The sequence below is a fragment of the Brassica napus genome, chromosome A9, assembly GCF_020379485.1.
Source record: "Brassica napus cultivar Da-Ae chromosome A9, Da-Ae, whole genome shotgun sequence".
NCBI classification, from domain to species: Eukaryota; Viridiplantae; Streptophyta; class Magnoliopsida; order Brassicales; family Brassicaceae; genus Brassica; species Brassica napus.
In genome coordinates, this window is record NC_063442.1 from 41,066,378 (window position 1) to 41,081,831 (window position 15,454).

At 26.9% G+C, this 15,454-nt stretch overlaps 1 protein-coding gene across 2 annotated transcripts; it reads left to right on the forward strand.

Annotated features, from left to right (window-relative positions):
• Nucleotides 1-404: 404 nt before the first annotated feature.
• BNAANNG13050D lies at nt 405-1,635 on the forward strand. 2 transcript variants are annotated; one of them, XM_022691406.2, is made up of 3 exons: nt 405-963; nt 1,098-1,215; nt 1,318-1,635. In XM_022691406.2, the coding sequence occupies exons 1-2, from the start codon at nt 561-563 to the stop codon at nt 1,175-1,177; spliced, it is 483 nt and encodes a 160-aa protein (XP_022547127.2). In that variant the 5' UTR covers nt 405-560; the 3' UTR covers nt 1,178-1,215; nt 1,318-1,635. The 2 variants fall into 2 exon arrangements, with proteins under 2 accessions (XP_022547127.2, XP_013731235.2); XM_013875781.3 differs by having other exon boundaries at nt 418-963; nt 1,314-1,635.
• Nucleotides 1,636-15,454: the final 13,819 nt, after the last annotated feature.

Sequence of the window (15,454 nt, forward strand, 5' to 3'; positions counted from 1 at the left end):
ATTCTAAAAACCTGTAGAAATCGATTTCTACAGATTAGCTGTATTCTATGGATAAGATATCAGTTTCTAAAAATATGGAAACAAAATATTTGGGAATGTTCACTTTGATATTTTTTTAAAAATCGATTTTTTTTTAATAAAAAAACAAAAAAAACGAAAAAAATAAAAAAAATAACAACTTTAAGGGCATTATTGCCATTTTGAAAATAATTAGTCTAATGGAACATAAAGTATATAAGATTAGTCTGAAGAGACATATTTATTATTTTTTTGCTCTAAAAAAATAATTTTCCCAAGTTTTTATAACAAAGATTCCGCGCGAAGCGCGGAAAAAAGATCTAGTAAATGAGAATTACAAAAAACATTGATCGTTGTATAAACAAAATAAACTTAATATAATTATCCTTTTATAAAACAAAAATTACGATAAAAAAGGGGAAAATGCTCTTCTTATCCTTTTATCCACAAAACCAAACCGAAACTCGTGTCTTATCTTTTAATTACAGCTTTGTTCCAGAAAGTCAGAAACCGTTTGTCTCTCTCCCTCCATCTCTCTCTAGATGGCTCGTTCCCTCTCCTTTTCACTTTCTCTCTCTAAAAACCGTCTCACCGCAGCTGCAGCCTCCCTCCTCCCTTCACCACACCTCTTATCCTTCCGATCTCAATCCTCCGACCGCCGCGGCGATCTGTACGAATTCGACATCGCCGCGTCTCAATCTCCATCTGATCCCTTAATTCAGAAGCTAGAAGACGCCGTTCACCGTATAGTCGTCCGCCGATCGGCACCCGATTGGCTGCCGTTTGTTCCCGGTGCGTCGTACTGGGTCCCGCCTCCTGGATCTGGATCTCAGACTCACGGGATCGCGCAGCTCGTTGCTAAGCTGGCTAATCCGTTAAACGACGAAGAATCTCTCTCCACCAATTCGTCTCGCGGATGGCCTTCCTCTGATTATTTCCTTAAAGGTTCGTACTTTGGGTTTTGATCGTGTTAGTGCTACATGTTAAATGTTATGTTAATTAACATTTATTGAATCTTATATGTAAAAATCGCAACTTTATTCTCATTAACGTATTGTTTTTTTGGTTGGTTGGTTTAGGTGTGCAGCCTCTATTGATGGAGACTAAGACCGAGACGACTTCAAATACAGAGTCTCACTCCGAGGATGAGGAAGGGTAAAGAGAATGCTACTTTGAAGAATCAACTGGCGCGTTTGGGTGAGTTGTTTCTTAAATTAAAGCTGTGACCTTCTTTATTGAAAGATCATTGTATAAAGAGTCAGACGTCTGATGACTTTTTGGTTGGGTTTCATTAGATAGAAGAAATAATGAAGCGATCAGGATCTATTGGATCTGTAGATTGTTATGAACACGAGCCGGGATGATTCTGATGACGACTGAACCAAGTCAAGTGCAAAGACTCGCCATATAGACTGCTTTACTAATCCTGAAATGTAAAAAAAGAAGAAGAATAAGAGTAGTTAGTTGTAGCCATTTTACCTCTGTTTAATGTAATCTTCTCCTTTTTTAGAAAGCTGTTGTATATATTTCTGTTTCATTGCTCTTTCAGTTATGTAACGAGTTTATGATAAACTCGAATGAATTAAAGGGGAAAAAAATTGAGCTTTCACTTTTAAATACAATGCCAGATAGGGAGTTTCAGTAGGGTGGATGTTGTTTTTCTTAGGTTCGTTATATGTGGTTAGGAGATTTGTTTTGGTGATCCTTTTGCATTGGATCATTCATATAGCACAAGATAAACTTGTTTTGTAAAACCAGGTGAAGATACACACGCAGGCTTTTAAATTGTTTGGTTTATATTACAGTTTATCCGGTGTTTGTTTATTTTTTTAGATATTTCATTTCTATAAATACATAAAAGAAGTACATATACGTTATACAGTTTCCTCAAAACTCAGCCAGCAGAAACATACAACTCATGGCAAGAATCAGAAACATCAAAGTCCCCACACCATTTCCCAAAAACCAATCTAAACGCAGAATATTAGCATATAGAAAGTATATATTACTAGCCGTTAGTATCTCATTGATTACTACCATATCTTGACAAGAGACAAATCACTTTAAAACTTAGTATTAAGATCCAACTCAACTCCCTCCTCAACGCATTCCCACACAATCTTCTTCAACCTATCCTTATCTCTCTCCTCGCAAAAACCAGAGATAATAGTTCAATTTGTACAAGAGAGAACAAGCTTCATCCATCTTTCTCCCACGCACAAGTCCCTTAACTGCTACTGTATACGACACAACATCTAACGGATGTTTCTCCACGACCCATCTGTTAAACAAACGAATCGCTGCACTATACACACCGATCTCCACAAGACTATTGTGGTCAAGCTGTATGTAAAATTACATTACAAAACCTGCAACACAAAAAGCCACAGATCGACAAAAGATTTAGAGGCAAGACCACAATAGACTCACATATCTGCCTCTAAACCCTTCTCAGAGCCAAAACGAAAGCATAAGCCACCGCAGTCCCACAGAGAAGATGGTGAACTCCCAACAAAAGGAGATCGGTGGAAAAAAAAACGAAAAGACAATGAGAGGAACAAAAGACGTACAACGCCTGGACTCGGATCAAATCCCAAATATCCGTGTAAAAACGAATCAAGTCACAGATACGAATCAAATCACAAATACTAATATTCCTAGAAACGGATATCCTATCGGAGCCGTTATATGCATATATCTAAATATATATATATATATAACTTATATAAATATTATATATTTTATATAAGTTTTATAATATTTTTATTTATTAGTTTTGTAGTAGTTAGTATAATTTTAAAAGTAAATAATTTTTTTTTATTTTGTAGTCAAATATTATTATTTTACATTATTTCAAATTTTTATTTAATTTGTTTTTTAATTTTATTTGTACAATCTGATATTCGGTTAAAAATCTAAAATTTTATGGATATCGAGAAGACTGAATATTCAGATGGTTACGGATCGTATCGAATTGGATATTTTATTATTCGGACAAAACAGATCAGATCACAAATATATCTTTAAAAATCTGAATATGCACTTCGTGTCCACCCCTAATAAAAAGTGATAGGATGAGACCAATAAAACTTAAGTCAAAGATTTAGTTTGACTTTTGAGTTTAGTTTCTAAAAGTATGGTTGACCACTACCATTACAGTCAGACCAAATAAGTAAACATTACCATAAAACTGGATTATGGTTGACCACTACAATCAAATATATACTTATGTTCTGCCAAAAAATCTTCTGTTAAGGTAGCTACTTTGTAAGCATTATCATTTATGCATAATGATACTATCATTCTTGGTAACACAAACTGAGCTTATCTGGATTGATTGTAATGGTCAACTATACTTATAGAATTAAACTAAACTTAACATGACTAGTTCATTATGTATTCAAAGGCTATAAATAATCAAACATGTTTGACATCTTTATCATTACAAAAAAAAAATCATAGATCCACAACATGAATCGTTTGATACCTTTTGTGTTTATTAGTGCTATGTTCTTTGGGTTGAACGAAGGTTGCAAGCAAAACATTGTAAAGATTGTTAATCAACTATATTCTAATCGTAGTAATTTGCTGATCGATTGTAGTGATAACAAGGGGAAACTTATATCTTATCTGTTAAGTTTCAATGCAAGTGAGTTTAACATTTCTTTCAGGGACTATAAATGGCCAGAAGAAACACGATGGTCTTGCACTATTAGTCATGGAGATAACTATAACTATTATTATGATCTTCAAGTATATCATGCAAATTTTCCGCGATGCGGTCAGTTACGTATGTGGATTGCCAAAGATGATGGAATTTGGTTTACAAGAAGATATGAGAATCCACCAGGGTTTGTTTTACCTTGGAAAACACGTGCCTAGCTTTCTGCTTTACTTTGTTCTTACAATAACTTCAAACATTAAATAAAAGAAATCGATTTGGTTTTAATTTTGTTGAATAAAAAAGTTTGATATAAATTAAAAAATTATGAAATAAGATCTCATTTCTATAACTATAATACATAAAAGAATTACATTGCCTATTGTACACATACATTATACAATTCTCTCATAACTCAGTAGAAACATATAACTCATCGCAAGAAGGCCGGACAAAATCAATTACGGCTTTTGGGTAAAAAAAATAATATGGCCTAATAGTAGATTTTTATTTTTAAATTAGTTTAAATTAAAATATAATATAATTATTTAATCTATTTTATTATTGTGTATGAAAATTTCCAAAATAAATTTGGTTTTTAAAATATATAAAACCAAATTTAGTTAGAATAACTTTGTATCTATTTTTAATTACAAAATTCAAATGAATCTATACTAATAAATGGACCTTTTAAGGCTCTATTGGATGTTCACATCAGAAAAAATGTCACATGGAACTATTACTAAAAAATAAAAAATAAGTAAATATACAATATAAAGGAAAAATAAATAATAAGTAAATATATAATATAAAAAAGAGAAATATTACATTAAATATATATCATAATATTATCATTTGATATAAAAAATAAAAAAATAGAATAAGTAAATATATAATATAAGAAAAAAACAAAAGTAAATATAAAATTAAGAAATGAACAAACTAAATATACATCTATCTTAAAATGTATAGTAAAAAAAATAATAAGTAAATATACAATATACAGTATACAAAATATAAATATTATATTAAAAAATTATTGTAATATTAGCATAAGTAAATATAAAAAATAAATAAATAATAAGTAAATATACAATACATGAAAAATAAGTATACAATATAAGAAATAGAAAAACTAAATTAAACGTCTATCTGAAAAATGTATCGTAAAATAAATAATAAGTAAATATATAATATGAAAAATAAAGATATTACATTAAAAATATATTAGAATATTAGAATAAGGAAATATAAAATATAAGAAAAATATATAATAAGTAAATATATAATATAAGAAATAGAAAACTACATTAAACATCTAGGTGAAAAATATATAACATTAGTGCTATGTTCTTTGGGTTGAACGAAGCTTGTAAGCAAAACATTGTAATGATTGATAATCAACTATTTTCTAATCGTAGTAATTTGTTGATCGATTGTAGTGATAACAAGGGGAAACTTATATCAACAATGAACATATTCATCATCACGACGTCAAAGAAGACGCACCGTTTGTGTCACCGTTACGGAGACGTCGCAAGCTGTGGAAGAAGAAGATATCAGCTGGGTTCATGTGTTGATATCACAGATCTTGAAGGAAAATGGTGATGATTTCAAGAAGATGAAATCATGGAGCAGTAAGTTAATCTCTCTCTACTCTCGGTGATGAATGAAGCGACATTGTTACTGCGAGTATGGTCGTTCAAGATTGGAGGCTTCAAGATTGGTCAAGACTAAAGCAAGAGCAGTGGAGCAATGAGCGTTTGTGCGTGTCGTTGAGGCTAACGAGAGGAGGATGACTCAATGCTTAGAGTTTGGTTTCTGATTGAGAAGAGAAAGAGGTTGAGATCTTTCAACTCAGGGTTACACAATCAGAATGGATCAAGCAAGTGTAAGGCTCAAATCACAGGGTGGTTTGGATTTGAGTGAAGGTTGTGTGTTTGATTAGTCTCAGAAGTAAAGATCAGAGCTCAATAATCTGAGAAGTCTACAGGTCGTGGTGAACATGGTCAAGTGGTTGATCATGATAACTGTGGAGGTACAGATGGTTGGATCAAGGTGAAAGACAAGTGTTTAGTGTGCTTTCTGAAGTAGCAGATGATGAGTCTAAGGCGTGGTGATCTAGGGAGTGATAAAGGAGTGCTGCAAGGAAGCTGCTGTAGTAGAATAAATCTGAGAAAAGATTCATGTCTGTGGGAAGAACGTGTATGTTCTCTAACGATGGATGGACAGAGACTGAGACAAAATCATATTGGAGTTCTCAGTGGGAACAAGAAGAACTTGTGGAGCAGTGTTCTTTTCAGAGAAAATTTCTCAGAAGAGAGTCAAGTGAATGTAACACTCAAAGTCAGTTCAGTTGAGTGGCGCAAGGAAGCAAAAGGAAGTCTCTGGTGGATCTTCTGCTTTATCAGAGAATTGTTGCAATAATAAGGAATGTGTGTATTGCGGTTTTGAACACATTATATAGCAACATGCCATGGTTAAAGATTGAGGCAGTGATGATTAACTCTGAAAGGTGGAGCTATGTTTGACGTACATATGAACTTTGAAGGATTCAAGCTTCAGGTGGAGTTTCTGTAAGTAAATGAACTTCAGAGCTACTTAGTGGAAGTTTGGTCGCAGGTGGAGTAATGAACTCAGACGGAACCCAATTCCTCAACAGCAATGGTGATACACTAGCGTCCCGCGTATCAGTAATCCTATCGCCTTTCCCATTTCCCCCCATCTCTGAATCTTATTGGTTCCGACATCGTTCGTTAGTTAGTTTTCATATAATATAAAACAATGAAACAGCGACGAGTTTCGGTTTGCCTGTCTGACTTCGGTTCACATTTGGTTTGATTCTTCATAAGAAATTTGACGGCTAAGATTAATTATGAATCAAATGTGCGTTTAGTTAAGGTAAAGAAGGCCACACTCGAATTAAGGTTAAACCGGTTACCTATTAAACCGTTTGATAAAACTTGGGCTTATATTGGGCGGGATGAGCAAAGAATGACTCATGAAAAGTCCGGATAGTAAACTATATTAATGAGTTCTTTTTCCTTAAAAATAAAATTAGTATCGTATGATCCGATATGGCCACATATCAGATATTTAAACTAATAATAACATATATTACACTTGAAATTAGCAAAAAAAAATCGAAAAAGGTATGAGTTGCAAAGAGGATAAGAGGTGCTTTACATATGACTTGGATTTGGAAGAACACACACTAATGTGGGACAAAAAATGACTTATATAAATATTATATTTTATATCAGTTTTACAATATTTTTATTTATTAGTTATTATAGTAGTTATTATATTTTTAAAAAGTAAATAATTTTTTTTATTTTATAATCAAATATTATTATTTAACATTATTTCAGATTTTTATTTAATTTGCTGTTTTAATTTATTTGAACAATATGATATCCGATTAAAAATCTAAAATTATCTAAATATCCGGAAGCCCGAATTTTCGGATGGTTACAGATCATATCGAATCGAATAATTGATTATTCGAATGAAACGGATCGGATTACAAATACCTCTAAAAATCTGGATTATCCGCTCCGTATCCACCTCTGATAAAAAGTGATAAGATTGGATCAATAAAACTTAAGTCAAAGATTTTAGTTTGAGTTTTGAGTTTAGTTTCTAAAAGTGTGGTTTTAACAGTCAGACCAAATAAATAAACATTACCATAAAGCTCTGGATTATGGTTGACCACTACAATCAAATATATATACTTATGTTCTGCCAAGAAATCTTCCGTTTAGGTAGCTACTTTGTAAGCATTATCATTCATGTATACTGAGACTATAACTGGTGACAACTAAAACGAATATGTGGAATGATATAAATTATTATTTCTGAAATTTAATGGAATGGAATCAACATTCCACTTATTCCAAAACGTTTTTGATTTGGAATGATTTTTCAAATGATACTTAATTTTTTTTCTGGAATGGTATGAAATGTTATTGAATTAAATGGAATACACATTCTATTTTTTAATTGTAACTGGTGAATTTTTTTTGGAATACACATGAATTAAGCATTCAAGATGTTTGCGTTCGAGTTGCAGTCTGATACTATCATTCTTAGTAACACAAACTGTACTTGTCTGGATTGATTGTCATGGTCAACTATATTTATAATAGAAACTAAACTCCCATGTTTTAGTAGTATTGATTTTGTATTCAAGATTTAGCCAAATCCAGAAATACACGCATTGCTAATTTGTTTTTATAGAAAAGGTTAAAAAGAAAGAATGTTTTCCATTCAAAGGTTATAAATACTCAAACATGTTTGACATCTTTATCATTACAAAAAATAATCTTAGATCCACAACATGAATCGTTTTATAGCTTTTGTGTTTATTAGTGCTATGTTCTTTGGGTTGAATGAAGCTTGCAAGAAAAACATTGTAATGATTGCTAATCAACTATATTCTTCTCGTGGCAATTTGTTGATCGAATGTAGTGATAACAAGGGGAAATTTTCATCTAATCTGTTAAGTTTCGATGCAAATCCGTTTATCATTTCTTTCAGCGACTATAAATGGCCAAAAGAAACACGATGGGATTGCACTATTAGTCATGGAGAGAATAATAAGTTCTATTATGATCTTCAAGTATATCATGCAAATTATCAACGATGTGGTCAGTTACGTTCATGGATTGCCAAAGATGATGGAATTTGGTTTACAGAAAGATATGAAGATCCAGCAGGGTTTGTTTTACCTTGGAAAACACGTGCCTAGTTTTCTGTTTTACTTTGTTCTTACAATAACTACAAACATTAAATAAAAGAAATCGATTTTGCTTTAAGTTTGTTGAAAAAAAAAATATAAAATAAGATATCTCAATTCTATAATACATAAAAGAATTACATTGCCTATTCTACACATCTTATTATATAAATCTTGGTTCTTCAAAGTTGTTAATTAACATGATCGCGACATGTGTCAATAAATTTTTTTAAAATTGCGACATGTGTCAAAAATATGATCTATTTTCTTAAGATTTAAAAGAGATTTAGAAAATAAAAGTTATTATTACAAAAAATATCTTTTTACGATTCTTGTTAAGATTTTGGAAAATAACAATTACTATTACATAGTCTTTTATATTATATATTGTTAAAATTAGGGGTTATTGGATAGTAATTTTTATTTTTTTAAACCAAAACAAGTAAATAATTGTAAAAATTTATTTGAAGTAATTTTTTTGTTTAAAAAAATCTAATTTTCGTTTTAAATGATAATAAAGAAAGAAAATTGTAAAAGAAAAATATTGACTAAAAAATCTAAAAAATGAATTATAAAATCCTACAAGTACAAGATATTATTTAATAAAAATCATAAAGTAAAACTAACTATAAATTAAGTAATATTTTGTTTTTAAAAGACTAAACAAAAGAAAATTTTAAAGTATTACCATTATATTGCTATTACATAGTCTTTGACAGATATATATTGTCAAAATTATTGGATAGAAATTATTATTTTTTAATTCGTAAACAAGTATATAATTGTAAAAAGGTATCTGAAAGTAATTTTTTTGTTTAAAAAAATATAAATTTCGTTTTAAAGATAATAAAGAAATAAAATTGTAAAATAAAAATATTAACTAAGAAAATTATAAAATCCTACAACTAAAAAAAATATTTAATAAAAATCACAAAGTAAAACTAACTATAAAATAAGTAATATTTATTTTTTTAAAGCCTAAACAAAAGAAAATTGTTAAATTATTACTACTATTTTACAATAAATAACAAACTTCCATTTTTATAGATAATTGTATGTTAATAATTTATAATCCAAAAATAGCGATAAATATTTCACAACTATATTTAGGTTATATTATCTAAGTATTTTATATTAATTTCTTGATACAACTCAAATTTTCTTATAATCTTATTACATTTTATGATGCTAACACAATTATTTTCAGTTATGATGTGTTGTCGTATATGAGTATGTGTGAATATGAAATATATGAAAATATGTGTTTGTACGTATAAGACAAAATATAAAATTCTGTTAAAAATAAATTAATTTAAAATTTTTAAACAAAATGAATATAGTATCCTACCAATACAAGAATACTTTTAATAAAAAATATTAAATAAAATAATTATAAAATAAGTATGTTTCCTTTTTTAAAAGTCTAAATAAAATAAAATTATAAAAGAAATATTTTTTTTATAAATAACTAACTTTCCTTTTTAATAGGTAATTTTACCAAAATTACTTCAAATATTTCACATGTATGATTGTTACATGTGCTAATAAAAATTTTATTTTGTTAATGTGTCAATAAAAACCTGCCATTATGTGAAAATAACTTTTGTTTCCTAAAATCCTAAATAAAATAGATTTGTAAAATGTTATTTCCTTTTTGAATCTTGACCAAATAAGATTTTTTTTTTAAAAAACAAAATCCTTACAAAAGATAATTGTAAAAGTCTATTTAATAGTAATTTTCATTTTTAAAATTTAATGATAAAAATGATACTAAAAATTATTTAATTACCAAAGAAAAATTGTTAAAATATTTGTGATATTGAAAAAAACTAATTTTGAAAATAGGAACTTTAAAAAATAGTTAATATTAACTGGAAATAATTATTTGATTGTAATGTTTTTCTAAATCCAAAAAAAAAAAAATTAAAACATTATTTAATATTAATTTCCTTTTCTAAAACCCTAAAAAGCTGTAAGAGAACATTTGATATATTTTTAAAAAATCATAAACAAAAGAGATTTGTATCTTATTTTTAAGTTCAACCCTAAATAAAATTGTAAAAAGTTATTTGGTTACATTTTTACGAGATAATTTGATGATGAACATGATACTAAAAATTACTCCCTTTGTTTAAAATTAGTTTAGATACGAATTGTATAAATATTATTTTTAAACCTATTTAATAGTAACTAGAAATTATTATTTGATAATAATTTATTTTTTCTAAAATTTTAAAGTGAATATAATTGTAACAGGTTATATGATAGTACTTTTCCTTTCCTAAAATCCTAAACAAAAAATATAAATAGTACTTTTCCTTTCCTAAAATCCTAAACAAAAAATATAAATAGTATTTGATATATATATATATATATATATATATATATATATATATATATATATAATGATTTTAAATGAAAAGGAGCCCTTTTTAAAAAAAATCCAAACAAAAATAAAATTTAAAATTATTCAATAATAATTAAAAAAAAGAATTCGATGACAAGTATGATGTTCAACCTATTTAATTAACAAAAATAAAAAAATTAGGATATATATTTGAAAATCAAAATCATACACATGTTTGGTAAAAAATCATCGTCATGATTGCAATTTATATTGGTTTGGTCGTACGAAAAATCATACACATGTTTGATATATATTTTCATGTTTGGGTATAAGAAATAGACTAGATTTTGATCCGCGCAGGCGCGCGGATGTATATTTTGAAAATATGTTGATATTTGTTTTTCATGTAATTATTAGGATTTGGAAAAATGAATCCGAGGAACATAACCGATACCGATCCAAAGATATAGTACCAAACCCAAACATAAATTGATTAAATATTCTAATTATTCAAAATTTTGTTATTTAGAGAACCGAATCTGATCCGAACCGAAGTATTTGGGTATCCGAATTTATCTAAAAATAGATTTATATACTTATATATATTAATTATTTTTAGATTTAACGTATATAAAACATCAAAAATGATACTTTTAAATTGGTTTAAATACTTGAAAATATATATAGATAGTCAAAAGTAAATATCTGAAATAGTTAAAGTATACTCAAATCACCAAAAATACTTAAAATAATTATTGATTTCGTATCCAAAATTTTAAATCAAGCCAATTGATATGTTAAGCTTAAGTATTATGACATATGTTATTCAAATTTATACGTAATATATTATTTGATTTATACATTTTGAGAAATTTAAAATATATAATGATTTAAGACTTTAAAAATAATTTAAATTAGTTATCCAAACCCAAACCAAACCCGCAAAGATCCAAATCGAACTCAAACCAAAATTTAGAAACATTCTAATAAGGCTGAAATCTTTGACCCCGAAAACCCAAAATACAAACCGATCAGAACTAAACCCGTATGGGTATCCAAAAGCTCATCCCTAGTCATTATTATATATCGTATTTTATCATCATGTAATTAATCGTATTTTATATGTACCATCATATAAGTAATCATATAATTAATAGTATTTTATACATACCGTCATATAAATAATTACATATATTATATTTTTAAAACTTAATATGAAATATGAAAACCATAATTTGAGTTGGTATTTCAAATTGGGCTTTGTATTATATTTTTCTTATATATATTGACAATATTTTTTTATAATGGTTATTGAAAAATAGTTTAGTAAAAATTCATTTTTGAATATATGTATATTTTTGAATCAATTTTTGATATAAATCAAATTTGAATTATTATTTTGATTTGAAATATGTATATAAAGTTTAAATTTTGTTTTATGGTTAGTTTAGAAAAAAAAATTTTAGGGAATTAGATTGACCCATTTTGGTATATTTTAAAAGTGGCCTAGATAACTTTCAATTTTAAAAAAAAAACATAAGCCCATTACTTTTTTTCTTAATACTACTATCCTTGTTTTCAAACAAAAATATTTTTTTTTAAAAGACTGCAATCCATGTTTCCAAACACTCCAAATTTTTAAAAGTCCTATTCAAGTCTCCAAACACTCCAATTTTGTACTTGAGTTTTAATAAGATAGATTATTATTATTATTGTCACTGAAGTGATTTTTATATGCATTTTGTCAAAAAAAAATCAAGTTTCATCGGCATCTTATTACAGTTTTTGTTTTTGCTATGTAACATTTTTCTACTTTATTTTTAATTAAAATGTTGTTATAGAAATATATCCATAAAGCTCTAGATTATGGTTGACCACAACAATCAAATATATATACTTATGTTCTGCCAAGAAATCTTCCGTTTAGGTAGCTACTTTGTAAGCATTATCATTCATGTATACTGAGACTGTAACTGGTGACAACTAAAAAGAATATGTGGAATGATATAAATTATTATTTCTGAAATTTAATGGAATGGAATCAACATTCCACTTATTCCAAAACGTTTTTGATTTGGAATGATTTTTCAATTGATACTTAATTTTTTCTCTTGAATGGTATGAAATGTTATTGAATTAAATGGAATACACATTCCATTTTTTAATTGTAACTGGTGAAATTTTTTTGGAATGCACATGAATTAAGCATTCAAGAAGTTTGCGTTCGAGTTGCAGTCTGATACTATCATTCTTAGTAGCACAAACTGTACTTGTCTGGATTGATTGTCATGGTCAACTATATTTATAATAGAAACTAAACTCCCAGGTTTTAATAGTATTGATTTTGTATTCAAGATTTAGCCAAATCCATAAATACATGCATTGCTAATTTTTTTTTATAAAAAAAATAAAAAAGAAAGAATGTTTTCCATTCAAAGGTTATAAATACTCAAACATGTTTGACATCTTTATCATTACAAAAATTAATCTTAGATCCACAACATGAATCGTTTTATAGCTTTTGTGTTTATTAGTGCTATGTTCTTTGGGTTGAATGAAGCTTGCAAGAAAAACATTGTAATGATTGCTAATCAACTATATTCTTCTCGTGGCAATTTGTTGATCGAATGTAGTGATAACAAGGGGAAATTTTCATCTAATCTGTTAAGTTTCGATGCAAATCCGTTTATCATTTCTTTCAGCGACTATAGATGGCCAAAAGAAACACGATGGGATTGCACTATTAGTCATGGAGAGAATAACAAGTTCTATTATGATCTTCAAGTATATCATGCAAATTATCAACGATGTGGTCAGTTACGTTCATGGATTGCCAAAGATGATGGAATTTGGTTTACAGAAAGCTATGAAGATCCAGCAGGGTTTGTTTTACCTTGGAAAACACGTGCCTAGTTTTCTGCTTTACTTTGTTCCTACAATAACTACAAACATTAAATAAATGAAATCGATTTTGCTTTAAGTTTGTTGAATAAAAAAATATAAAATAAGATATCTCAATTCTATAATACATAAAAGAATTACATTGCCTATTGTACACATCTTACTATATAAATCTTGGTTCTTCAAAGTTGTTAATTAACATGATCGCGACATGTGTCAATAAATTTTTTTAAAATTGCGACATGTGTCAAAAATATGATCTATTTTCTTAAGATTTAAAAGAGATTTAGAAATAAAAGTTATTATTACAAAAAATATCTTTTTGCGATTCTTTTTAAGAATTTGGAAAATAACAATTACTATTACATAGTCTTTTGATTATATATTGTTAAAATGATTGGATAGTAATTTTTATTTTTTTTAAACCAAAACAAGTAAATAATTGTAAAATTTATTTGAAGGTAATTTTTTTGTTTAAAAAATATAATTTTCGTTTTAAAAGATAATAAAGAAAGAAAATTGTAAAAGAAAAATATTGACTAAAAAAATCTAAAAAAACGAATTATAAAATCCTACAAGTACAAGATATTATTTAATAAAAAACATAAAGTAAAACTAACTATAAAATAAGTAATATTTTGTTTTTAAAAGACTAAACAAAAGAAAATTTTAAAGTATTACCATTATATTGCTATTACATAGTCTTTGACAGATATATATTGTCAAAATTATTGGATAGAAATTTTTTTTTTTAATTCGTAAACAAGTAAATAATTGTAAAAAGGTATTTGAAAGTAATTTTTTGTTTAAAAAAATATAAATTTCGTTTTTAAAGATAATAAAGAAAGAAAATTGTAAAATAAAAATATTAACTAAGAAAATTTTAAAATCCTACAAGTACAAAAAATTATTTAATAAAAATCATAAAGTAAAACTAACTATAAAATAAGTAATATTTATTTTTTAAAGCCTAAACAAAAGAAAATTGTAAAAGAATTGCTACTATTTTACAATAAATAACAAACTTTCCTTTTTATAGATAATTGTTTGTTAATAATTTATAAACAAAAAATAGCGATAAATATTTCACAACTATATTTAGGTTATATTACCTAAGTATTTTATATTAATTTTTTGATACAACTCAAATTTTCTTATAATCTTATTACATTTTATGATGCTAACACAATTTTTTCAGTTATGATGTGTTGTCGTATATGAGTATGTGTGAATATGAAAAATATAAAAATATGTGTTTGTACGTAGAAGACAAAATATAAAATTCGTTAAACAGAAAATTCTATTAAAAATAAATTAATTTAAAATTTTTAAACAAAACGAAGAGTATCCTACCAATACAAGAATACTTTTAATAAAAAATATTAAATAAAATAATTATAAAATAAGTATGTTTCCTTTTTTTAAAGTCTAAATAAAATAAAATTATAAATGAAATAATTTTTTTTTAATAAATAACAAATTTTCCATTTTCATAGGTAATTTTGTGTTTATAAAATTTCAAACCATAATAACTTCAAATATTTCACATGTATGATTGTTACATGTGCTAATAAAAATTTTATTTTGTTAATGTGTCAATAAAAACTTGCCATTATGTGAAAATAACTTTTTTTCCTAAAATCCTAAATAAAATAGATTTGTAAAATATTGTTTCCTTTTTTAATCTTGACCAAATAAGATTTTTTTGTTTTTTAAAAAAATCCTTACAAAAGATAATTGTAAAATTCTATTTAATAGTAATTTTCATTTATAAAATTTAATGATAAAA

Coding starts and splice junctions, on each gene's coding strand:
- BNAANNG13050D (XM_022691406.2), top strand. CDS start 561: ATGGCTCGTTCCCTCTCCTTTTCACTTTCTCTCTCTAAAAACCGTCTC. Junction 964..1,097: donor CTCTGATTATTTCCTTAAAG/GTTCGTACTTTG, acceptor TGGTTGGTTTAG/GTGTGCAGCCTCTATTGATG.